This window comes from Somniosus microcephalus, chromosome 16 (assembly GCF_052327205.1).
Source record: "Somniosus microcephalus isolate GS21.2 chromosome 16, FLI_Smic_1.0, whole genome shotgun sequence".
Lineage (NCBI taxonomy): Eukaryota > Metazoa > Chordata > Chondrichthyes > Squaliformes > Somniosidae > Somniosus > Somniosus microcephalus.
The window spans coordinates 106,676,493-106,701,881 of NC_141002.1; the positions used below are offsets into that span (position 1 = coordinate 106,676,493).

The 25,389-nt window shown below is 51.1% G+C and overlaps 1 protein-coding gene across 2 annotated transcripts in view; it reads left to right on the plus strand.

The window, feature by feature from the left end:
- endouc (endonuclease, polyU-specific C) overlaps positions 1 to 25,389 on the plus strand; it is a 50,562-nt gene that overhangs the window by 14,063 nt on the left and 11,110 nt on the right. Inside the window, exons 1-5 of one of the 2 annotated variants that reach the window (XM_086009693.1) lie at positions 15,007 to 15,092; positions 15,236 to 15,335; positions 16,406 to 16,517; positions 20,355 to 20,476; positions 24,436 to 24,548. In XM_086009693.1, the coding sequence (XP_085865819.1) occupies positions 15,243 to 15,335; positions 16,406 to 16,517; positions 20,355 to 20,476; positions 24,436 to 24,548 (440 nt within the window). In that variant the 5' untranslated portion in view covers positions 15,007 to 15,092; positions 15,236 to 15,242. Of the gene's footprint in view, positions 1 to 15,006; positions 15,093 to 15,235; positions 15,336 to 16,405; positions 16,518 to 20,354; positions 20,477 to 24,435; positions 24,549 to 25,389 lie in introns of those variants that run through there. The other variant, XM_086009692.1, reaches the window with a different exon arrangement.

A 25,389-nucleotide genomic window follows, 5' to 3' on the forward strand; every position in this document is an offset into this window, starting at 1 on the left:
CTGTGTGTGGGTGGGTGCTCCCTGTGTGTGTGTGGGTGGGTGCTCCCTGTGTGTGTGTGTGTGTGGGTGCTCCCTGTGTGTGTGTGTGGGTGGGTGCTCCCTGTGTGTGTGGGTGGGTGCTCCCTGTGTGTGTGGGTGGGTGCTCCCTGTGTGTGTGTGGGTGGGTGCTCCCTGTGTGTGTGTGGGTGGGTGCTCCCTGTGTGTGTGTGGGTGGGTGCTCCCTGTGTGTGTGTGTGGGTGGGTGCTCCCTGTGTGTGTGTGTGGGTGGGTGCTCCCTGTGTGTGTGTGTGGGTGGGTGCTCCCTGTGTGTGTGTGTGGGTGGGTGCTCCCTGTGTGTGTGTGGGTGGGTGCTCCCTGTGTGTGTGTGTGGGTGGGTGCTCCCTGTGTGTGTGTGTGTGGGTGGGTGCTCCCTGTGTGTGTGTGTGGGTGGGTGCTCCCTGTGTGTGTGTGTGGGTGGGTGCTCCCTGTGTGTGTGTGTGGGTGGGTGCTCCCTGTGTGTGTGTGGGTGGGTGCTCCCTGTGTGTGTGTGTGGGTGGGTGCTCCCTGTGTGTGTGTGTGGGTGGGTGCTCCCTGTGTGTGTGTGTGGGTGGGTGCTCCCTGTGTGTGGGTGCTCCCTGTGTGTGTGGGTGGGTGGGTGCTCCCTGTGTGTGTGTGTGGGTGGGTGCTCCCTGTGTGTGTGTGTGTGGGTGCTCCCTGTGTGTGTGTGTGTGTGGGTGGGTGCTCCCTGTGTGTGTGTGGGTGGGTGCTCCCTGTGTGTGTGTGGGTGGGTGCTCCCTGTGTGTGTGTGGGTGGGTGCTCCCTGTGTGTGTGTGGGTGGGTGCTCCCTGTGTGTGTGTGGGTGGGTGCTCCCTGTGTGTGTGTGGGTGGGTGCTCCCTGTGTGTGTGTGGGTGGGTGCTCCCTGTGTGTGTGTGGGTGGGTGCTCCCTGTGTGTGTGGGTGGGTGCTCCCTGTTTGTGTGTGGGTGTGTGGGTGGGTGCTCCCTGTTTGTGTGTGGGTGGGTGGGTGGGTGGGTGCTCCCTGTGTGTGGGTGTGGGTGGGTGCTCCCTGTGTGTGGGTGTGGGTGGGTGCTCCCTGTGTGTGGGTGCTCGCTGTGGGTGAGTGGGTGGGTGCTCCCTGTGTGTGTGTGTGGGTGGGTGCTCCCTGTGTGTGGGTGTGGGTGGGTGCTCCCTGTGTGTGTGTGTGTGTGTGTGGGTGGGTGCTCCCTGTGTGTGTGTGTGGGTGGGTGCTCCCTGTGTGTGGGGTGGGTGGGTGCTCCCTGTGTGTGGGGTGGGTGGGTGCTCCCTGTGTGTGGGTGTGGGTGGGTGCTCCCTGTGTGTGGGTGTGGGTAGGTGCTCCCTGTGTGTGTGTGTGTGTGTGTGTGTGTGTGGGTGGGTGCTCCCTGTGTGTGGGTGTGGGTGGGTGCTCCCTGTGGGTGGGTGCTCCCTGTGTGTGTGTGGGTGGGTGCTCCCTGTGTGGGTGGGTGCTCCCTGTGTGTGGGGTGGGTGGGTGCTCCCTGTGTGTGGGTGGGTGCTCCCTGTGGGTGGGTGCTCCCTGTGTGTGTGTGGGTGGGTGCTCCCTGTGTGTGTGTGGGTGGGTGCTCCCTGTGTGTGTGTGTGTGGGTGGGTGCCGACTGTGTGTGGGTGGGTGGGTGCTCCCTGTGTGTGTGTGGGTGGGTGCTCCCTGTGTGTGTGTGGGTGGGTGCTCCCTGTGTGTGTGTGGGTGGGTGCTCCCTGTGTGTGTGTGGGTGGGTGCTCCCTGTGTGTGTGTGGGTGCTCCCTGTGTGGGTGGGTGGGTGGGTGCTCCCTGTGTGTGTGGGTGGGTGGGTGCTCCCTGTGTGTGGGTGTGGGTGGGTGCTCCCTGTGTGTGGGTGTGGGTGGGTGCTCCCTGTGTGTGGGTGGGTGCTCCCTGTGTGTGGGTGGGTGCTCCCTGTGTGTGTGTGTGGGTGGGTGCTCCCTGTGTGTGGGTGGGTGCTCCCTGTGTGTGTGGGTGGGTGGGTGCTCCCTGTGTGTGGGTGTGGGTGGGTGCTCCCTGTGTGTGGGTGTGGGTGGGTGCTCCCTGTGTGTGGGTGCTCGCTGTGGGTGAGTGGGTGGGTGCTCCCTGTGTGTGGGTGGGTGCTCCTTGTGTGTGGGTGGGTGCTCCCTGTGTGTGTGTGTGGGTGGGTGCTCCGTGTGTGTGGGTGGGTGCTCCCTGTGTGTGGGTGGGTGCTCCCTGTGTGTGGGTGTGGGTGGGTGGGTGCTCCCTGTGTGTGTGGGTGGGTGGGTGGGTGCTCCCTGTGTGTGGGTGTGGGTAGGTGTGTGGGTGGGTGCTCCCTGTGTGTGGGTGGGTGCTCCCTGTGTGTGGGTGTGGGTGGGTGGGTGCTCCCTGTGTGTGTGGGTGGGTGGGTGCTCCCTGTGTGTGGGGTGGGGTGGGTGGGTGCTCCCTGTGTGTGGGTGTGGGTGGGTGCTCCCTGCGTGTGGGTGGGTGCTCCCTGTGTGTGGGTGGGTGCTCCGTGGGTGTGGGTGGGTGGGTGCTCCCTGTGTGTGTGTGGGTGGGTGGGTGCTCCCTGTGTGTGGGGTGGGGTGGGTGGGTGCTCCCTGTGTGTGGGTGTGGGTAGGTGCTCCCTGTGTGTGTGTGTGTGTGGGTGGGTGCTCCCTGTGTGGGTGGGTGTGTGGGTGGGTGCTCCCTGTGTGTGGGTGTGGGTGGGTGCTCCCTGTGTGTGGGTGTGGGTGGGTGGGTGCTCCCTGTGTGTGTGGGTGGGTGCTCCCTGTGTGTGGGTGCTCGCTGTGGGTGAGTGGGTGGGTGCTCCCTGTGTGTGGGTGCTCGCTGTGGGTGGGTGGGTGGGTGCTCCCTGTGTGTGGGTGCTCCCTGTGTGTGGGTGCTCGCTGTGGGTGAGTGGGTGGGTGCTCCCTGTGTGTGTGGGTGGGTGGGTGCTCGCTGTGTGGGTGGGTGGGTGCTCCCTGTGTTGGGGGGCCGCTGCAGTCTCCGTGGTCTCCCGCTTTTGCTCTTGTTAAAGTCTGTTCTGGGAGCGCCACCAATCTGCCCACGCTTAGCGTTCCTGCACAGAAATGAGAATTCGGAACTATCGCAAGCCTTATCATTCCATTCGAAGATTTTAGCGACACTAACACTGTCTGCAGCTCAGGCAGTTGATGATTAACTTTCAGTTCTCTCTCTGGTAAGCACGGAATCCCCCTGTTAGATGGATGGCAGAATTTTATTTATTTTTAAAATTAATCAATATGGAAAGGAATTGTTGGACACCAAGGGGGGTTCACCAGTTTCTGACCCTCGCTCGGAGATATCGGAAACCTCAATGGCCTCAGAGCGATCAGAAAACATTCCTGTTGTTCAGTCTGGGAAGTAAATATGGCCGTGATCACTCCCTGCACATTATTACTGACTCTTAGAGAGCTTCCGATTAGCAAGGTTTTTTGGGGGGGATAAACAGAGGTTGTATGTAAATTTTGTGAAAAATATATAGTGTATCTGGGTGTGTGTACGGGATGCATAGCTCATAATGTATTTGGGAACACGTACATCAGATCCCCACAATTTCCTGACTGGCGCTCCCTGTGTGGGTGGGTTTTTGCTGTGTGTGGCTGGGTGGGTGCTCCCTGTGTGTGTGGGTGGGTGCTCGCTGTGTGTGTGGGTGGGTGCTCGCTGTGTGTGTGGGTGGGTGCTCGCTGTGTGTGTGGGTGGGTGCTCGCTGTGTGTGTGGGTGGGTGCTCGCTGTGTGTGTGTGTGGGTGCTCGCTGTGTGTGTGGTTGGGTGCTCGCTGTGTGTGTGGGTGGGTGCTCGCTGTGTGTGTGGGTGGGTGCTCGCTGTGTGTGTGGGTGGGTGCTCGCTGTGTGTGTGGGTGGGTGCTCGCTGTGTGTGTGGGTGGGTGCTCGCTGTGTGTGTGGGTGGGTGCTCGCTGTGTGTGTGGGTGGGTGCTCGCTGTGTGTGTGGGTGGGTGCTCGCTGTGTGTGTGGGTGGGTGCTCGCTGTGTGTGTGGGTGGGTGCTCGCTGTGTGTGTGGGTGGGTGCTCGCTGTGTGTGTGGGTGGGTGCTCCCTGTGTGTGTGGGTGGGTGCTCCCTGTGTGTGTGGGTGGGTGCTCCCTGTGTGGGTGGGTGTGTGCTCGCTGTGGGTGGATGCTCCCTGCGTGTGTGTGGGTGGATGCTCCCTGCGTGTGTGTGGGTGGATGCTCGCTGTGGGTGGGTGGGTGCTCGCTGTGTATGCGCGTGGGTGCTCGCTGTGTGGGGGTGGGTGCTCGCTGTGTGGGGGTGGGTGCTCGCTGTGCGGGGGTGGGTGCTCGCTGTGTGTGGGTGGGTGCTCCCTGTGTGTGGGTGGGTGCTCCCTGTGGGTGGGTGGGTGCTGGCTGTCTGCTAAACTACTGGCTATATTTATTGTAAAATAGATTCATAAAAAGTTCCTGCACAAAAATGGACTGTCAGCCCATCTCTACTAGTGTTTTTCTCCTCACGAATCACCCAGTCCAATCCCACTCTCCCCCTCACTCCCCGTACCCTTTAATATCCCACCCAATCTGATCCCACTCTCCTGCTCACTCCCTGTACCCTTTAATATCCCACCCAGTCTAATCCCACTCTCCTGCTCACTCCCCATACCCTTTAATATCCCACCCAGTCTAATCCCACTCACCCTCACTCCCCACACCCTTTAATATCCCACCCAGTCTAATCCCACTCTCCCCCTCACTCCCCACACCCTTTAATATCCCACCCAGTCTAATCCCATTCTCCCCCCTCACTCCCCACACCCTTTAATATCCCACCCAGTCTAATCCCACTCTCCCCCTCACTCCCCACACCCTTTAATATCCCACCCAGTCTAATCCCACTCTCCCCCTCACTCCCCACACCCTTTAATATCCCACCCAGTCTAATCCCGCTCTCCCCCTCACTCCCCACACCCTTTAATATCCCACCCAGTCTAATCCCACTCTCCCCCTCACTCCCCACACCCTTTAATATCCCACCCAGCCGAATCCCACGCTCCCCCTCACTCCCCACACCCTTTAATATCCCACCCAGTCTAATCCCACTCTCCCCCTCACTCCCCGCACCCTTTAATATCCCACCCAGTCTAATCCCACTCTCCCTCTCACTCCCCATACCCTTTAATATCCCACCCAGTGTAATCCCACTCTCCCCCGCACTTCCCGTACCCTTTAATATCCCACCCAGTCTAATCCCACTCTCCTGCTCACTCCCCGTACCCTTTAATATCCCACCCAGTCTAATCCCATTCTCCCCCCTCACTCCCCACACCCTTTAATATCCCACCCAGTCTAATCTCACTCTCCCCCTCACCCCCCACACCCTTTAATATCCCACCCAGTCTAATCCCACTCTCCCCCCTCACTCCCCACACCCTTTAATCTCCCACCCAGTCTAATCTCACTCTCCCCCTCACCCTTTAATATCCCACCCAATCTAATCCCACTCTCCCCCTCACTCCCCGTACCCTTTAATATCCCACCCAGTCTAATCCCACTCTCCCCCTCACTCCCCTACCCTTTGATGCGCCTCAATAACTTCAAGGCTCAAAGTTAACTGGATAAAACAAGGCTTTTATTAGCAAAGAAAGATGCCTGTGTCTTCACCTAGCGTTCTGCTGCAAGACAAGCCTGGGCTTGTCTTAAGTAGGGCCAGGTATGGGCGGAGCCGACACACCCAATGGGGAGAAAGGGGACGGCGCACTATATACAATACAAGGTAAAAACACAGGAGCAGGCAATACAATATATGTAGTTAAATACAGAGTCTGATGAATGACATATTTCATCACACCCTTTAATATCCCACCCAGTCTAATCTCACTCCCCACACCCTTTAATGTCCCACCCAGTCTAATCCCACTCTCCTGGTCAGAATCGCCATTTGATCACGTGACTCTTAAGACCAACCTATCTCCGCAGGGTTTGGACACCCTATTAAAGAACAAAAAACTTGCATTTCTATAGCGCCTTTCACAACCTCACGATGTCCCAAACTGCTTTACAGCCAATGAAGCACTCCTGAAGTGTAGTCACTGTTGTAATGTGGGAAAGCACCGAGGAAAGGAAACTTATGGGCAGTGAATGGAAGGAATTCCCCAGCTTGCTGACTGTAAATATCCGTGCTGGCACAGCTAACCACACTTGTGAGGTTTGGTCTGATTAAAGTCTACAGTTTGAGGCTTCTTGTGATACTTCCGCAGTCGCTCAGCCACCCAGTGATGCCCAGGTTCATGAAAGATGCCTAAAAAAGTTAAAACTATTGAATAGCAGCTCATGGGCACAGGTAATTGGACCCTGGTTTTGCATGAGTTCATCTAGTGCTTTGGTACCACAGCTTAAATCCAAAGAACGTGCCTGAATTTCTGAGCCTTTGTGCTCACGGAAGATAGATCCAGTGACGCTGGCCATTCGTAGCAGCTTTATTTTGTAACAGAGCGTTGGCTACACCTATTGCACACACTCTGGCTAACTGCTAGAATGTAGGTCAAGAACAAACAGGAGCAACTGCAGAGCATCCAGATTGTGGTTTAATGTTTGAGGTGCAATGCACGATGATCTTATCTTGCTGCTAGAAGAATGATGAACAATGCGGTATGATGTTGATCTGACTGCTCATCTTAGGCGCGAGGGAGGGAGAACCCCCCTTTTGCTCCTCCACAGCTCCCAGTCCCTCCCCATTGAGGAAGTATTCCGATTTACCTTGGATCCAAAGTGGATGACTTCACACTTCCCCACATTGAACTCCATCTGCCTCAGCTTTGTCCACTCATGTAATCTGCCTATGTTCCATGTCACTTCCTGCTCCCACCTACACAACTTATTGAATCATAGAATGGTTACAGCACAGAAGGTGGCCATTCGGCCCGTCGAGCCCGTGTCGGCTCTCTCCAAGAGCACTTCAGCTAGCCCCACTCCCCCGCCCTTCCCCCTAGCCCTGCAAATTTTTTAACTCCTAACTTCGTGTCATCTGCAAACAATGCTGTATATCTTCATCCAAATCATTGGTATATAAGGAGGAAAGCTGTGGCCCCAGTACAGATCCCTGGGGAACACCACTTGTCACATCCCACCAATCACAACAAACCCTTTATCCCCACTCTCTATCTCCTAGCTCCCAAACAATGACTAAATTATGTCACAACGCTACCAACAATTCCATGCATTTTCATTTTTGCTAATAATCTCTTGTGCGAAATGTTATCAAATGCCTTCTGGAAGCCCATATAGACAACACCATAGACACTCCCCTGCCCACCGTGATAATAACCTCAAAAAATTCAACTAGATTAGTCTGACATGATCATTAACTCGTTATATAAAGTATAAAAAGTAAATTAACTACACATAGTTCGGGTCACCAGCACTGGTTGGACCCAATTCAAGGCAGTTTCATCACATGACCTCCAACTGCCCCGCCCCTACACTTTCGCCATTGGTCGCCCGACACATCAGTCCCCACAACAATCAGTCAATAATGATGGCCATGATACCCACAATCCTCTACACCCCCAGAAACCGCTCTATCCACCGCATGGTCTTACCGATGCGCGAGGACCACATTGCATCCTGTGAGCGTTGTGGCCCTGTTATTTGTTGTGATTCCGGCTGGAGCAAAACCAGAGAAGAAAAAGTCCCTATGATTTTTCTCTTGGGTTGCTCAACCTCCTTTGCTCTAATGAAAACAAATCCAGCTTCTCCAACCTGTCCTTGTAGCTAAGATCCCCCATCCCCGGAACCATTCTGGTAAATCTCCTCTGCACCCTCTCCAGGGCCTTCACATCCTTCCTAAAGTGTGATGACCAGAACTGTACGCAATACTCCAGTTGTGGCCTAACCAGCGCTTTATAAAGGTTCAGCATAACTTCTCAACTTTTGTACTCAATACCTCTATTTATGAAACCCAAGATCCCATACGCTTTGCTAACCACTCTCTCAATATGTCCTGCCACCGTCTGGGACCTATGCACATTAACTCCCAGGTCCCTCTGTCCCTGCACACTCTTTCAAACTGTCCCAGGACACTCCGGGCCAAAAGGGAGGGTTGGTGATCCTGTACATAGTCTGTTCTTCTCGGCTAGACACCAACCTCTTTGCTCCTTCCCGGAGCCAGCTATCAGCCCACTGCTCCCTACCGGCCCCAGCCCCTCTTTCACCCATGCACAATGCTGATGGTCTCTCCCTGCCCAGTCCTGGCATCCACCGCGAATCCCATTGTATGTTGGCTGCATTGGAAGTCAGCGTGTGAGAGAAGCGTACGGAGAGGGGGGATACACAGCTTACAGAGACAAGAGAAGAGGGAAAAGTAAGACCGTGAGGCCAACAGACACGGGTAGCAAGGGGAAATGTGGGAGAGAACACGACAACAATTGAAGCACTGAGGGAGATGAAAAGGGCAAGAAAGTGCGAGTCAAATACAGTGGGGGGAAAGAATGTTTCTGTTTTCATTTCTGACCTAAAGTGGGACTAATTGGAGAGCCCTTTCAAAGAGCCGGCACGATGGGCCGAATGGCCTCCTTCTGTGCTGTAAGATTCTATTGCCTTGAGCAGCATTGCAGAGGATTGCTACTACTTAGAAAGCCCAGCCTATTATAGAATCAAAGTACAGTGTGGAGGGGAGCAAGGCGAGCGGATCTCTAGCTGCGTGTGGGTATTGATGGCTTTATGCTTTTTAAGGCTGATTAAATCTGTAGAGTTTGGTTGATTTGGTCTGCTGTAATAAAATTGAAAACTCAATTCATTAATCATCAGATCACAGAGTAAAATATTGTGCAGCGCTCTGTACTTGGCGCGGCCTCCTCACCTGCACTTCTCATCCATTATGCAGCTTACACAAAAAAAGAAGAACTTGTATTTCTGCAGCGACTTTCCCAACCTCGGGACGTCCCGAAGTGCTTTACAGCCAATGAAGTAGAATCAGGGGGGAAATTCGGTTGATTTGCGCCTCCCAAGAGGGCGCTAATGGGGCGCAAAGCTAACGCCTCCCGCGAAATTCAGCAAGAGGTTAGCGGCAACCGTTAGCGCCCCGCGACGCTGCGCCTCCGGTGATGACATCACCGTGCGCAGCGCCCCGGGAGCGCCCCCTGACTTACCGCCGGACGCTACGTCCAACTGGGTGAAGGGGGTCTACCTGCGGCCAGGGCGGCGCAAGTTAAAGGGGAGGTGCCAGGCGGCCATTTTTGTTGCTGGCCGCCTGCCAGCACCTGCCCCCTCTGCCGTCCCCGGCCTCCTCTGCAGCCCCCCCACAGGGTGCCGGCTGCTCTCGGTGATACCGGCACTTCTCTTGAGTGCTGGACTCTTTTGCCAGCACTCCTATCCCTGGTGGCCCAGCTAGGCCCCTCCCCTTTACTAGGGGGAGGAAGGCCTGCAGTACTGTGACGTGTCGCGGCACATAACGCCGCGATACTCACTCGCAGCGCCCCAAGAGGGAGGTGGGGTGCTTCCAATAGAGCCCCGCTTCCCACTTGGTGCACTACCAGTGAATTCCGGGCGTGGGGGCGCTAAAAGTAGCTAGCGCTCCAAAGGGGTCGCGACCCAATTTTTCCGCCATAGAGTCATAACGGCACAGAAGGAGGCCATTCGGCCCATCGAGTCCGTGCCGGCTCTCTGTAGAGCAATCCAGTCAGTCCCATTCCCCCGCTCTATCCCCGTAGCCCTGCAAGTTTATTTCCCTCAAGTGCCTATCCAGTCTCCGCTTGAAAACATTGAGTGTCTCCGCTTCCACCACTTCCGTCGGCAGCGAATTCCAGGTCATCACCACTCGCTGCGTAAAAATGTTTTTCCTCACATCCCCCTGTATCTCTTGCCCAAACCTTAAATCTATGTCCCCTAGTCCTTGTACCATCAACTAGTGGGAACAGCCTTTCCCCGTCTAGCCTATCCAAACCTGTCATAATCTTGTACACCTCTCAAATCACCCCTCAACATCCTTTGCTCTAATGAAAACAAATCCAGCTTCTCCAACCTGTCCTTGTAGCTAAGATCCCCCATCCCCGGAACCATTCTGGTAAATCTCCTCTGCACCCTCTCAAGGGCCTTCACATCCTTCCTAAAGTGTGGTGACCAGAACTGGACGCAATACTCCAGTTGTGGCCTAACCAGCGCTTTATAAAGGTTCAGCATAACTTCTCTACTTTTGTACTCAATACCTCTATTTATGAAGCCCAAGATCCCATATGCTTTGTTAACCACTCTCTCAATATGTCCTGCCACCTTCAGGGACCTATGCACATTAACTCCCAGGTCCCTCTGTCCCTGCACACTCTTTAAAACTGTGCCATTAAGTGTATATTGCCTCTCCCTGTTCCTTCTGCCAGAATGCATCACCTCGCACTTCTCTGTATTAAATTCCATCTGCCACTTGTCTGCCCATTCTGCTAGCCTTTCTATGTCCTGTTGCAGTCGATTGGTATCATCATCACTGTTTGCCACACCCCCAAGTTTGGTGTCATCGGCAAATTTAGAAATTCTACTCTGTATTCCAATATCCAGGTCATTTATATATATCAAAAAAAGCAGTGGCCCCTGCACTGACCCTTGGGGAACACCACTGTCTACCATCCTCCAGTCTGAAAAACAGCCATTTACCACAACTCGCTGTTTTCTGGCCTTAAGCCAATTCCTTATCCAAGCTGCCACTGACCCACCTATTCTATGAGCCTCAATTTTGTTAACCAGCCTTCTATGTGGTACTTTGTCAAACGCCTTCCGAAAATCCATGTAGACAACATCCATTGCATTCCCTTCATCAATCCTCCCTGTTACTTCATCAAAAAATTCAATTAGATTATTCAAACACAATCAGCCTTTTACAAATCTGTGCTGGCTCTCCTGAATTAGCGTAAACCTCTCCAAGTGTCCGTTAATTTTTTCCTTGATTATTGTTTCTAAAACTTTACCCACCACTGATGTTAAACAGACCGGCCTGTAGTTGCTAGGATTGTCCGTAAACCCTTTCTTGAACAATGGTGTCACATTTGCCATTTTCCAATCCTCAGGCACCTCCCCCACATCTAGGGAAGATTAGAAAATTATGGCAAGCCCTTCCGCTATCTCCTCCCCCAATTCCCTTAGCAACCTGGAATGCAAGCCATCTGGACCAGGTGACTTATCCACTCTAAGCATACCCAGCCTTTCTAGTACATCCTGTCTATCAATTTTCACCCCTTCCATTCCTTCTACCTTTTCCACTTTCACCGATATTTTGTCAGCATCGACTTCCTTAGTAAACACTGATACAAAGTACTCATTGAGTATTCTAGCCTTGCCCTGCGCCTCTACGCATATATCACCTTCTTTGTCCCTAATAGGCCCCACCTAGCCTCTTACTACCCGCTTCCCTTTTATGTTAACTGCCATTCTAGTCTCAGTTTTATTTTGAAGTGTAGTCGTTGTTGTAATGTAGGAAAGGTGGCAGCCAATTTGCGCACAGCAAGCTCCCACAAACAGCAATGTGATACTGACCAGATCTTCTGCTTTAGTGATGTTGGTTGAGGGATAAATATTGGCCTCAGGGTACCGGGGAGAACTCCCCTGCTCTTCTTCGAATAGTGCTATGGATCTTTTATGTCCACCTGAGAGGGAAGACGTGGCCTCGGTTTAACGTCTCATCCGAAAGACGGCACCTCCGACTGTGCGGCGCTCCCTCAGTACTGCCCCTCCGGCAGTGCAGCGCTCTCTCAGTACTGCCCCTCTGACATTGCAGCGCTCCCTCAGTACTGCCCCTCCCACAGTGCGGCGCTCCCTCAGTACTGCCCCTCCGACAGTGCGGCCCTCCCTCAGTACTGCCCCTCCGACAGTGCGGCCTTCCCTCAGTACTGCCCCTCCCACAGTGCAGCGCTCCCTCAGTACTGCCCCTCCGACACTGCAGCACTCCCTCAGTACTGCCCCTCCGACTGTGGCGCTCCCTCAGTACTGCCCCTCCGACAGTGCAGCGCTCCCTCCGCACTGCACTGGAGTGTTAGCCTGGATTATGGGCTCGGGTCTCTGGAGTGGGACTTGAACCCACAACCCTCTGACTCAGAGGTGAAAGTGCTGCCCACTGAGCCACGACTGGCAGCAAAACATTTAGAAATATGAAAACTCCCTAAACCCCAGTGAAATGTGCACAGCGAGGCTGGAAAAGCAATGAAGATCTTTTTGCTTTACATTGGATTCTGTACAAAAAAGAACGTTTAATAAGTTTGGTTCAGGAACGGTTTTGAGTGTGAAAATTCAGAGATTTGTCTCACTATATGGCTGATTAACGAGGCACATGGGACCTCCGACGAACAAGTAAATCCATTAAGTACAGGCTTTCGGAGCGCTGTTCCTTCGTCAGGTGAAGTGGAGAGATGCATAAAGACACAGCTTATATAGTCAGAGAATAATGCCAGGTAATCTTTCTAACTGCCATTTATCACACCTCGGCAGAGAGATAATCACAGCAATCAAAGGTGTGAATGGTGTCCAAACAGGTCAGTCAGGAAAACATTGCATCAAAGAACAATGAGGTGCGGTCACAAGGGGTCAAATGTTGCAGATGCTGGGGTCTGTATGGAAAACAAAAATCAGACAAAAAAACATTTTTTTTTGCTGGAAATCACAGCAGGTCCAACAACAGCCAATTTCCAGACGCCATCCTACAACTCATCCGCTTCATCCTTGACCACAATGTCTTCACCTTCGACAACCAGTTCTTTACCCAAACACACGGAACAGCCATGGGGACCAAATTCGCACCCCAATACGCCAACATCTTCATGCACAAGTTCGAGCAAGACTTCTTCGCTGCACAGGACCTCCAACCAACGCTATACACCAGATGCATCGACGACATTTTCTTCCTATGGACCCACGGCGAAGAATCACTGAAAAGACTACATGATAACATCAACAAGTTCCATCCCACCATCAAACTCACCATGGACTACTCCTCAGAATCGGTTTCATTCTTGGACACACGAATCTCCATCAAAGACGGACACCTCAGCACTTCACTCTACCGCAAGCCCACGGACAACCTCAGGATGCTCCACTTCTCCAGCTTCCACCCTAACCACGTTAAAGAAGGCATCCCCTATGGACAAGCCCTGCGAATACACAGGATCTGCTCAGACGAGGAGGAACGCGATGGACATCTACAGACGCTGAAAGACGCCCTCGTAAGAACGGGATATGACACTCGACTTGTCGATCGACAGTTCCGACGGGCCACAGCAAAAAATCGCATAGACCTGCTCGGAAGACAAACACGGGACACAACCAACAGAGTACCCTTCGTCGTCCAGTACTTCCCCGGAGCGGAGAAACTACGCCATGTTCTTCGCAGCCTTCAACACGTCATCGATGACGACGAACACCTCGCTAAGGCCATCCCCACGCCTCCACTACTCGCCTTCAAACAGCCGCCTAACCTCAAACAGACCATCGTTCGCAGCAAATTACCCAGCTTTCAGGAGAACAGCGACCACGACACCACACAACCCTGCCACGGCAACCTCTGCAAGACATGCCAGATCATCAACACAGATACCATCATCACACGTGAGGACACCACCCACCAGGTACATGGTACATACTCATGTGACTCGGCCAACGTTGTCTACCTCATACGTTGCAGGAAAGGATGCCCCGGAGCATGGTACATCGGCGAGACCATGCAGACACTGCGACAACGGATGAACGGACACCGCGCAACAATCATCAGGCAGGAGTGTTCCCTCCCAGTCGGGGAACACTTCAGCAGTCAAGGACATTCAGCCTCCGATCTTCGGGTAAGCATTCTCCAAGGTGGCCTTCGAGATACACGACAACGCAAAATCGTAGAGCAGAAACTGATAGCCAAGTTCCGCACTCATGAGGACGGCCTCAACCGGGATCTTGGGTTCATGTCATGCTACATGTAACCCCAACTGACGTAGGGTCACCCAGACTCAAGTCGTCGTTGGCTTGTTCTCTCTACACAGATGCGGCCAGACCTGCTGTGATTTCCAGCAAAAAAAATGTTTTTTTGTCTGATTTTTGTTTTTCATACAGACCCCAGCATCTGCAACATTTGACCCCTTGTGACCCCACCTCATTGTTCTTTGATGTAATGTTTTCCTGACTGACCTGTTTGGACACCATTCACACCTTTGATTGCTGTGATTATCTCTCTGCCGAGGTGTGATAAATGGCAGTTAGAAAGATTACCTGTAATCATCTGGCATTATTCTCTGACTATATAAGCTGTGTCTTTATGCATCTCTCCACTTCACCTGACGAAGGAGCAGCGCTCCTAAAGCTTGTGATTTCAAATAAAACTGTTGGACTATAACCTGGTGTTTTGTGACTTCTTACATTTGTCCACCCCAGTCCAACTCCAGCATCTCCACACCATTAAGTACAGGGCCAAGGAAGAGCAGAAATTGATGAAACAGATGGGGAATGTTATGCTCTGGTTAGGTTGCTGTTCCTTAAACTTTAAGTTTTAATAAGTAACTGTGGAGAAATTGTGGTACCTGGAGTAAAAATCCAAGAACCAAATTCACAAATTAAGGTAAACCGAGATTTAAAAAAAATTAATTCTCTGGATGTGGGTGTCGCTGGCAAGGACGGCATTTATTGCCCGTCCCCAGTTGCCCTGAGAAAGTGGTTACTTAAGGAACAAATCCTTCACACCCAGTGGGGTTCACGTAAGGAACGGTGGCGTCGGTGAGATCTTCCGAATGAACTGGTCCACGACCAACGGATCGAGTCTTGGTGCCAAGGTAGGGAGAGCTGCAAAATCACTGTGTGCGGGTCCTAAATAAGACTAACCAATGGGCTGAAAAGTCTCCTCCAGTGCCTTTTATTTAGAGAGTCTGGAAGTGGGGGCGTAACGAGGGATTCTCGACACAGTACAAAGCTGCTCTTGGCAATTGCTGCCAAGAAATGATTGGGTTTGGGCCAAAATGTCGTGGGCAGGAAGTGAAGGACACTTTATCCATAACCCAGATGTCTTGACTGATCTTGCATTCAGACTGGTCTCTGTACTGGGTTATTTCTCTCTCTAACTAGTTTCTGACCCGTAATTCCACTTTCCTAAATGACAACAGTGACTACACTTCAAAAAAGTACTTCATTGGCTGTAAAGTGCGTTGAGACGTCCGGTGGTCGTGAAAAGCGCTGTAGAAATGTAAGTCTTTCTTTCTACGGTACCCTAACCGACTTGCTGTGTTAGTTCCTGTGTGGGGCAGACTAGAAAGCTACGATGCACTAAAGAAAAGTGATCCCCCAAAAAAAGCTGTTTTCATATTTTGCTGTTTTTGTTTCTTCCAGACTAGTAATGAATCAGGATCTTTCCAAGATACTGAATGAGCTTTGGAAAGCAGACGAAAACCGCCTCCTACCTGGGAAAGACTATCAGATCTCCGTGCAGGTTGGTATATTATTAAACCAGCTTTTAGAAAAACGTTTGCGAAAGCAAAATTCTGCGGATGGTAGAAATCTGAAATAAAAATGGGAAAATGCTGGAAACACTCAGCAAGTCAGGCAGCATCTGTGGAGAGAGAAACAGCGTTAACGGTTCAGGTCAATGACCCTTCGTCAGAACTAATCCAAAACACGCATCGTTTATACTCGAGTGTGAATTATATGGGGCAGCGGGGGGGTGTGGAGTGAGGACTACGGATTACATGGAGGGGGTTCAGGGTAGATGGCTGAATTTTAAAACCCCAGCACGGTGTTGTAGTGGTTCTCTGTGTTGGGGATCAGTGCCGTGCCGTACCGCACCTGCCTTGTGTTAATGCTCAGCACTTTCTCCACGGTGGCCATATGGCTGGACAAGCACCAAACACCGGCCACGGAAATCACATCCGCTCTGGCTCCTGTTGTCTGCCAGCAACATTAGCAGAGGGCTGGGAGCTGGTGACCTGGCCATTCACTGAGGTGTGGGATGGGAAGGGTCTGGGGACGGAACGGCAGGAATCGACAATGCTGATCGTTTTTCACCTGCGAATAGATGGAATTTGTATGCTGCAGTATTGGACAGTAGAATCATATAGCACAGAAGGAGGCCATTCAGCCCATGGCGTCTGTGCCGGCTCTTTGAAAGAGCTCTCCAATTAGTCCCACTCCCCTGCCCGTTCCCCAGAGCCCTGCAAATTTCTCCACTTCAAGTATTTATCCAACTCCCTTTTGAAAGTTATTATTGAATCTGCTTCCACCGCCCTTTCAGGCAGCGCATTCCAGATCACAACAACTGGCTGCACAAAAACAATTCTCCTCGGAGCTGGTTATATTGGGATTGGTATGGTGCAGTATTGGGCAGTGCTGGTTATATTGGGATTGGTATGGTGCAGTATTGGACAGTGCTGGTTATATTGGGATTGGTATGGTGCAGTATTGGACAGTGCTGGTTATATTGGGATTGGTATGGTGCAGTATTGGGTGATCACGGTTATGTTGCTGTTAGACTGGCAGTAACAACGGTCTCTGTTTCCCCTGCAGGGTAAAGCCTGTTATGTTGCTGCTGGAAGTAACAATGCGAAGGACAATGCCCGCAAGCCACTCTTCTCCTATGTAAATGAGGAGCGTTTAAGGACGATTAAGTCCTTTGCAGGTAGGTTCTAAGGTTTGTTAAGAGTTGACAGGGTAGCTGCTGAGAGGCTGTTTCCCCTGGCAGGAGAGTCTAGAACTAAGCGTCATAGTCTCAGGATAAGGGGTCGGCCATTTAAGTCTGCGATGAGGAGGAACTAAAGTAAATGTTGGTCCCTTAGAGGATGAGACCGGGAAATTAATGGTGGGAAACATGGAGATGGCAAAAACGCTGAACAAATATTTTGTATCAGTCTTTACAGTAGAGGACACTAAGAATATCCCAACACTGGACAAACAGGGGGCTATAGGGGGGGAGGAGCTAAATACGATTAAAATCACTAAGGAAGTGGTACTTGGTAAAATAATGGGACTCAAGGCGGATAAATCCCCTGGACCTGATGGCTTACATCCTAGGGTCTTGAGGGAAGTGGCGGTAGGGATTGTGGATGCATTGATAATTTTCCAAAACTCCCTGGACTCAGCAAAGGTCCCGGCAGATTGGAAAACTGCTAATGTAACGCCCTTATTTAAAAAGGGTAGTCGGCAGAAGGCTGGAAACTATAGACCTGTTAGCCTAACATCTGTGGTTGGTAAAATTTTAGAGTCCATTATTAAGGAGACAGTGACGGGACATTTGGATAAACATAATTTAATAGGACAAACTCAGCATGGTTTCATGAAGGGGAAGTCATGTTTGACAAATTTGCGTGAGTTTTTTGAGGAAGTAACATACAGGGTGGATAAAGGGGAATCAATGGACGTAGTATATTTAGACTTCCAAAAGGCATTTGACAAGATGCCACACAAAAGATTATTGCTCAAGATAAAAAATCACGGGATTGGGGGTAATATTCTGGCGTGGGTGGAGGATTGGCTCTCTAACAGAAAGCAGAGAGTTGGGATAAATGGTTCATTCTCAGACTGGTAATCAGTAACTAGTGGTGTTCCACAGGGGTCAATGCTGGGTCCCCAACTCTTTACCATCTATATTAACGATTTGGAGGAGGGGACCGAGTGTAACATATCAAAGTTTGCAGATGATACAAAGATGGGACGGAAAGTAGTGAGTGAGGAGGACATAAAAAACCTGTAAAGGGACATAGACAGGCTAAGTAAGTGGGCAGAGATTTGGCAGATGGAATACAATACTGGAAAGTGTGAGGTTATGCACTTTGGCAGGAAAAATCATAGAGCAAGTTATTATCTTAATGGCAAGAAACTGGAAAGTACTGTAGTACAAAGGGATCTGGGGGTCCTGGTGCACGAAACTCAAAAGGTTAGTATGCAGGTGCAGCAAGTGATCAAAAAGGCCAATGGAATGTTGGCTTTTATTGCTAGGGGGATAGAATATAAAAACAGGGAGGTATTGCTGCAGTTGTACAAGGTATTGGTGAGACCGCACCTGGAATACTGCATACAGTTGTGGTGTCCATACTTAAGAAAAGACATACTTGCGCTCGAGTCAGTACAAAGAAGGTTCACTCGGTTAATTCCGGGGATGAGGGGGTGGACATATGAGGAGAGGTTGAGTAGATTGGGACTCTACTCATTAAGAGTTCAGAAGAATGAGAGGTGATCTTATTGAAACATATAAGATTGTGAAGGGGCTTGATCGGGTGGATGCGGTGAGGATGTTCCCAATGATGGGTGAAACTAGAACTAGGGGGCATAATCTTAAAATAAGGGGCTGCTCATTCAAAACTGAGATGAGGAGAAACTTCTTCACTCATCGGGTGGTAGGTTTGTGGAATTTGCTGCCCCAGAAAGCTGTGGAAGCTACATCATTAAATAAATTTAAAACAGAAATAGATAGTTTCCTAGAAGTAAAGGGAATTAAGGGTTACGGGGAGCGGGCAGGAAATTGGACATGAGTCTGGGTTCGGAATGGTCGTGGCCCTGTGGGTAGTGGAGCGGGCCCAGGGGCCGTGTAGCCTGGTTCTGCTCCTACTTCTTGTGTTCTAATTCTGTTAGATTTCAGGAGATGGTTTTATTCCTGTTCCTGGCTGGGGTGGAGGTCGCCTTTACAGAAGGTAAGTATTGTAGAAAATATAGGGACAGAGTGATCTCCTGGACGAGTTTCGATCGCCTAGATGGGTCGGAGAGGAATTTCCCAGATTTTTTTCTCCCAAATTGGCCATTGTTTTTTTTTATCTGGTTTTTCGCCTCTCCCGGGAGATCACATGGGTTTGGGTGGGATGGAGAGTGATAGAAGATTCGAGGTTAGGATCAGATCAGCCATGATCTTATTGAATGGTGGAGCAGGCTCGAGGGGCCGATTGGCCTACTCCTGCTCCTATTTCTTATGTTCTTATGAACTTCTTCACTCAGTGGTTTGTGAATCTTTGGAATTCTCTACCCCAGAGGGCTGTGGTTGCTCAGTCATTGAGTATATTCAAGACAGAGATCGATAGATTTTTGAACCCTAGGCTAATTGAGGGTTATGGGGATCGGGTGGGAAAGTGGTCGAAGATCAGCCATGATCTTATTGAATGGCGGAGCAGGCTCGAGGGACGTGTGGCCGACTCCTGCTCCTATTTCTTATGCTCTTATGTTATCTTATGTTCAATAACTAATCCAGCTGACTGTAGGAATCAGCGTCTGAATCCAGTTTGATCACTGAATCTCAAATCTGTAGATCTGATGCGATGCGATCACTGTTTTCCTTCTGAGTTCTGTTTTACACTTGGTTCTGACTCTGGGTTGTGCGGGCAGGGCTCCAACTGCAAGCTTCTCCCCAACAGCAGTTAACATCTTGTTGCTCTCAGAGATTACATTAATTAAGGGACAGGCCAGTTTAAACAGAGCTCCACTTTAGCAGAATAACGCGTTGTGCAGTACATGGTATAATGCTCCTGCAGGTATCACACAGTGCATCACCCGACTTACTGTGAGCAGAGCCACAGAAACGCAATGGTATGATTTTTTTTTTAAACTTAGAGGCACATTTTGAAATACTTTAAAATATTATGGGGGAAAAATTCGGTTGATTAGCGCCTCCCGTTAGCGCCCTAGAGCACAAAACAACTAGCGCCGGGCCACAACTATATTTACGCCACTCGCGAAATTGACCAGACACTTTGCGGTGGCACTAAACACTACCGCCACGATCTCCTGCGCCCACAGATCGTGGCATCAGTCGAGTGTGCAATGCCCGGTAGCGCCCCAGACCGGATATTGAGTGGCGCCCCCTGCCTTACCGCCTGCTGCTAGCAACAACAGGTAGAGGGGACTGGGGGAGTGTTATTTAAAGGCGGCCGCTTCCTGCCTTTTTTTGTCGGTGACAGGTTTGCTCCACGCATTCTGAGAGAGAGAGACTTCTGGAGAGATTCAACGCTGTGTGAAGGAGTTTTGTGTACTGAGCAGCACTTTACGGGTTCATTTTGATTTGACCTTCCTTGCATCGATTTAGAAGCGACTATGGGGGCTGCACTCTGAGCTTTTTCCCTGGGCCTCTCCATTGTTCTTTCCAGCAGATTTGATGTACAGGTCTCTCCAGGCCGAGATTCAAGGCTGCAATGAGCAGGGTGTGGATGGAGAGCAAGATCGACCCTCCCCTTTAAGAACTGGCCGGCGCCAGTCTGTCTGTGTTCCACTGCTGACTGACATCACATGAGCTTCGCCAGCGCTCTGAGGTAGCGCCTTGCTCCTCGGTCTTTGCGCCTTCAGACAGGTGTGAAACGCCTGATATAGCATTCAAATCACCTCCAGGGGCGATAGAAGCCATGTTTGCATTCGGAGGCGATAAATAGCGCCAGGCCGATAATTGCGCCCCAAATGGGGCGATACCGAATTTCTCCCCCTATGTTTTTTTGGGAAATTACAGTTGCATAACGTAATATTTTATCATTTGTTTGAATAGCCTTCACTGCCCTCTTGGACAACTATGAAATGTCGACTGGAATTGCTGAGGTGGTGACTCCGGAAGAAATGGCTGAAAATAGTCGCTTTCTCGACGCAATTCTCGAAACAAAAGTCATGCAGGTGGGTGATGTTGGCAAACGAAACCTGTGAATGGCACCAGGTTTCTGAAACCATGAGCACCGTGTATGGTAGGAGCTGTCATTTGTACTTAGAAAGCTGCCAGTGACTCAAAACTGTTAAAATATGAAAATTAAAGTAATGATATGATGACAGTACATCAAGCATGCACTTCCTGTCCATCACATTTTGTTACACTTCAAATAAAGGAACTCTCCAGGAGCACACACTACCAGAGGCAGAATATCTGCAGCCTCCTAATTGATTGCTGTCTAAACTTGCTCACCATCAGTACGCCCCATCATGGACCCAACCCAACTTTATCTCCTGAAGAAAAGTTCTGCCAAATCTCTCCGTATTCCCAAAAGTAATCAGCCAAACTCCAGGATATTTATGTAGCATTATAACTCATGTTCACCTTTGGTTACATCCTTTGGTTTCACACCCAGCTCGGCGAGCGCTGTCTGTGGTGGGTATTTGTGAGTCCGAACTTACCACCTTCAATCACATCCCTAACCAAATACTTATCAAAGTTTTTTTTTTAATTCTTTGACTGTTATAGAATAGTACAACACAGAAGGAGGCCATTCGGCCCATCGAGTCTACGCCGGCTTTTTTGAAGAGTAATCCAGTCAGTCCCACTCGTTGTGTAAAAATGTTTTTCCTCATGTCGCCTCTGGTTCTTTGGCCAATCACTTTAAATCTGTGCCCTTTGGTTATCGACCCTTCAGCCACTGGAAACAGTTTCTCTCTATCTAAACTCTTCATGATTTTGAACACCTCTGTCAAATCTCCTCTCAGCCTTCTCTACTCCAAGAAGAACAACCCCAGCTTCTCCAGTCTATCCACGTAACTGAAGTCCCTCACCCCTGGAATCATTCTCGTAAATCTTTCCTGCACCCTCTCCAAAGCGTTCACATCCTTCCTAAAGTGCGGTGCCCAGAATTGGACCCAATACTCCAGCTGGGGCCGAACCAGTGTTTTATAAAGGTTCATCATAATTTCCACACTTTTGTAGTCTATTCCTCTATTTAGAAAGCCCAGGATCCTGTATGCCTTTTTAATTGCTTTGTTCACCTGTCCTGCCACCTTCAATGATTTGTGCACAAACACCCCCAGGTCTCTCTGTTCCTGCACCCCCTTTAAAATTGTACCATTTAGTGTGTATCGCCTCTCCTCATTCTTCCTACCAAAATGTATCGCCTCACACTTTTCTGCATTGAATTTCATCTGCCATGTGTCCGCCCATTCCACCAGCCTGTCTATGTCTTCCTGAAGTCTATCACTATCCTCCTCACTGTTCTTGCAGGGAGTTTGTTCCAAGGTCCAACACGGTACATAAAAAGTACCATCAGGTCCCATTTAAAGTTTGCTCATTTTATGAGTACAACTAGATTGAGTAGAATGGGCTTATACTCTCTGGAGTTTAGAAGAATGAAAGGTGATCTCATTGAAACATATAATATTCTGAGGGGGATTGACAGGGTAGATGCTGAGAGGCTGTTTCCCCTGGCTGGAGACAGTCTCGGTGGCAAAAACAGGAAGACAGATTATTATCTGAACGGCAATAGATTGGGAAAAGAGGAAGTGCAACGAGACCTGGGTGTCCTTGTGCACCAGTCGCTGAAGGTAAGCATGCAGGTGCAGCAGGCGGTTAAGAAGGCAAATGGTATGTTGGCCTTCGTAGCGAGAGGGTTTGAGTACAGGAACAAGGATGCCTTGCTGCAGTTGTACAGGGCCTTGGTGAGACCACACCTTGAGTATTGTGTGCAGTTTTGGTCGCCTTATCTGAGGAAGGATGTTCTTGCCATGGAGGGAGTGCAGCGAAGATTCACCAGACTGATACCTGGGATGGCAGGAATGATGTATGAGGAGAGATTGGGTCGATTAGGCTTATATTCGCTAGAGTTTAGAAGAATGAGAGGGGATCTCATTGAAACTTATAAAATTCTAACAGGACTAGACAGACTAGATGCAGGAAGGATGTTCCCGATGGCGGGGGAGCCCAGAACCAGGGGTCACAGTCTAAGGATAAGGGGTAAGCCATTTAGGACTGAGCTGAGGAGAAATTTCTTCACCCAGAGAGTGGTGAACCTGTGGAATTCTCTACCACAGAAGGCAGTGGAGGTCAATTCATTAAATATATTCAAGAAGGAGTTGGATATATTTCTTGAGGCTAAAGGGATCAAGGGATATGGATATGGGGAGAAGGCAGGAACAGGGTAGTGAGTTTGGATGATTAGCCATGATCGCATTGAATGGCGGAGCAGGCTCGAGGGGCCGAATGGCCTACTGCTGCTCCTATCTTCTATGTTTCTACGTCTCAGGATAAGGGGTCAGTCTTTTAGGGCAGATATGAGGAGGAATTTATTCACTCAGAGGGTGGTGAATCTTGGAATTCTCTACCCCAGAGGGCTGTGGAGGCTCAGTCGTTGAGTATATTCAATGAGATAGATTTTTGGACCCTAGGGGAATTAAAGGATCTGGAGATCGGGTGGGAAAGTGGAGTTGAGGTCGATGATCAGCCATGATCTTATTGAATGGCGGAGCAGGCTCGAGGGGCCGTGTGGCGGAGCAGGCTCGAGGGGCCGTGTGGCGGAGCAGGCTCGAGGGGCCGTATGCCCAACTCCTGCCCCTATTTCTTATGATCTTATGTAATATTGACTTCGATGGAGAGTAAAATCGGGTGGGGTGACAGCGTGACATTGAGCGGGGGGAGCGACGGCGCAGGGGACGTGACATCGAGCGGGGGGAGTGACGGCAGACGGGGGGAGTAACGGCAGGCGGGGGAAGTGACGACAGGCGGGGAAAGTGACGACAGGCGGGGGAAGTCACGACAGGCGGGGAAAGTGACGACAGGCGGGGGAAGTCACGACAGGCGGGGGGAGTGACGACAGGCGGGGGAAGTCACGACAGGCGGGGGGAGTGACGGCGCGGGGGGATTGACGACAGGCGGGGGAGTGACGACAGGCGGGGGAGTGACGGCGCGGGGGGATTGACGACAGGCGGGGGAGTGACGGCGCAGGGGGATTGACGACAGGCGGGGGACGTGACGACAGGTGGGGGAGTGACGGAGAGGGGGAGTGACGGAGAGGGGGAGTGACGGAGAGGGGGGGGTGACGGAGCGGGGGACGTGAAGCGCGTGGGACGTGACGACAGGCGGGGGGATTGATGGACCGGGAGGAGTGACGGAGCGGGGACGTGATGACAGGCGGGGGGAGTGACGACAGGCGGGGGAGTGAATGCGCGGGGTGAGTGATGGAGCGGGGGACGTGACGGCGTGGGGGGAGTGACGACAGTTGGGGGAATGAATGCGCGGGGGGGGTGACGGAGAGGGGGGGTGACGGAGCGGGGGACGTGAAGCGCGTGGGACGTGCCGACAGGCGGGGGGAGTGACAGCGTGGGGGAGTGACGGAGCGGGGGGAGTGACGGCGCGGGGGACGTGATGACAGTCGGGAGAGTGATGACAGGTGGGGAGTGACAGCGTGGGGGACGTGACGACAGGTGACCGATTCGATCCCGTCGGTTTCCCGCTGGGCGGTTAGGTTAAGATGGCCGACTCCTGCTCCTGTTTCTTATGCTGTTATGAATTTGCGACATTTTGTTTGGGCGTTGAACTCGAGCCGTTCCTTTTGCTTGTTTTCAACATTTTGAACCTGGATGACTTGATGTGACTGCCTTGGGCGTGAGTTTTAACCTCACCCACCCAGCAGGAAACTGACAGGATCGGTTCGGATGCCCGTTTATCACGTCAGTGGAGAGAATACAATCGGGCGGGGTGTAAATCAGGCGGCTGATCTGATCCAGTCGGTTTCCTGCTGTGGGAGTTAGGTTAATATTACCTCCTCTGTCTGATATCTGAATCACGATGAACGTAGAACGCATTAATGCCAATGTATTAGAGTGAGCAGTAACTGTGAAATCCAATACTCTGACCTTGACTCAAACCTTCCTCTCTTCAGTTAGCCCATCAGTACCTTGCCAGTAAAAATCTCACATCGGCCAGTCCACAGGAGTTCAAGCAACATCTGTACAACATCTGGTTCGAGCTGTATTCCAGAGGAGGGAGCCGTGGGTATGTTTTTGGCAGTAAAGCGTCTCAGATAATTTGATGGAACTTTATTTCTAACGCTGTCTGCTGTAGAAATGATCCGGGTCCTGAAACCAAGCTGTGTTTATGAAAGAAAAATCGTGTTTAACAAATTTTATTAGCGTTTTTTAAGGATGTAACTAGCAGGGTAGATAAAAGAGAACCAGTAGATGTAGTATATTTGGATTTCCAAAAGGCATTCGATAAGTTGCCACATAAAAGGTTGCTAAGCAAGATAAAGGCTCATGGGGTTGGGGGTAATATATTGGCATGGATAGAGGATTGGTTAACGGACAGAAAACAGAGAGTAGGGATAAACGGGTCATTTTCCAGTTGGCAGGCTATAACTAGTGGGATGCCGCAAGGATCAGTGCTTGGGCTCGAGGGACCATGTGGCCTACTCCTGTACCTAATTCATATGTTCTTATTCTGATGCGTTCAGTAGGAGCATTCTCTCTTATTAACTAGACGCTCTCTCGTGGATTGGCGCATGGGGAGTCAACACCGAGTGTAACCCTCTGATCAAGTAAGGTTACAGTGCAGTGGGGAAAGAGGAGAGGGGTGGGGGTACTGGGGAATGGTCAGGTGGGGAAGGGGATGGGGAGGAACCGGGCTGGTAAGAGGAGGAGTGGGATGGGGGGAGGGAGAAGGGAATGGATAGCTCAGGAAAGGGGATGGGGAGGAGAGGCAGAAGAAGAATCTTAGTGGGGCGGGTGGTGGCAAAAGAGGGTCAATGGGCGGGTGGAAAACTCTGGCAGGAGGATGGGAACTGGGTTGCGATCTGTCTCAGTGGGCAGGGAGGGGTGAGAGGCTGCACACTCTGCAA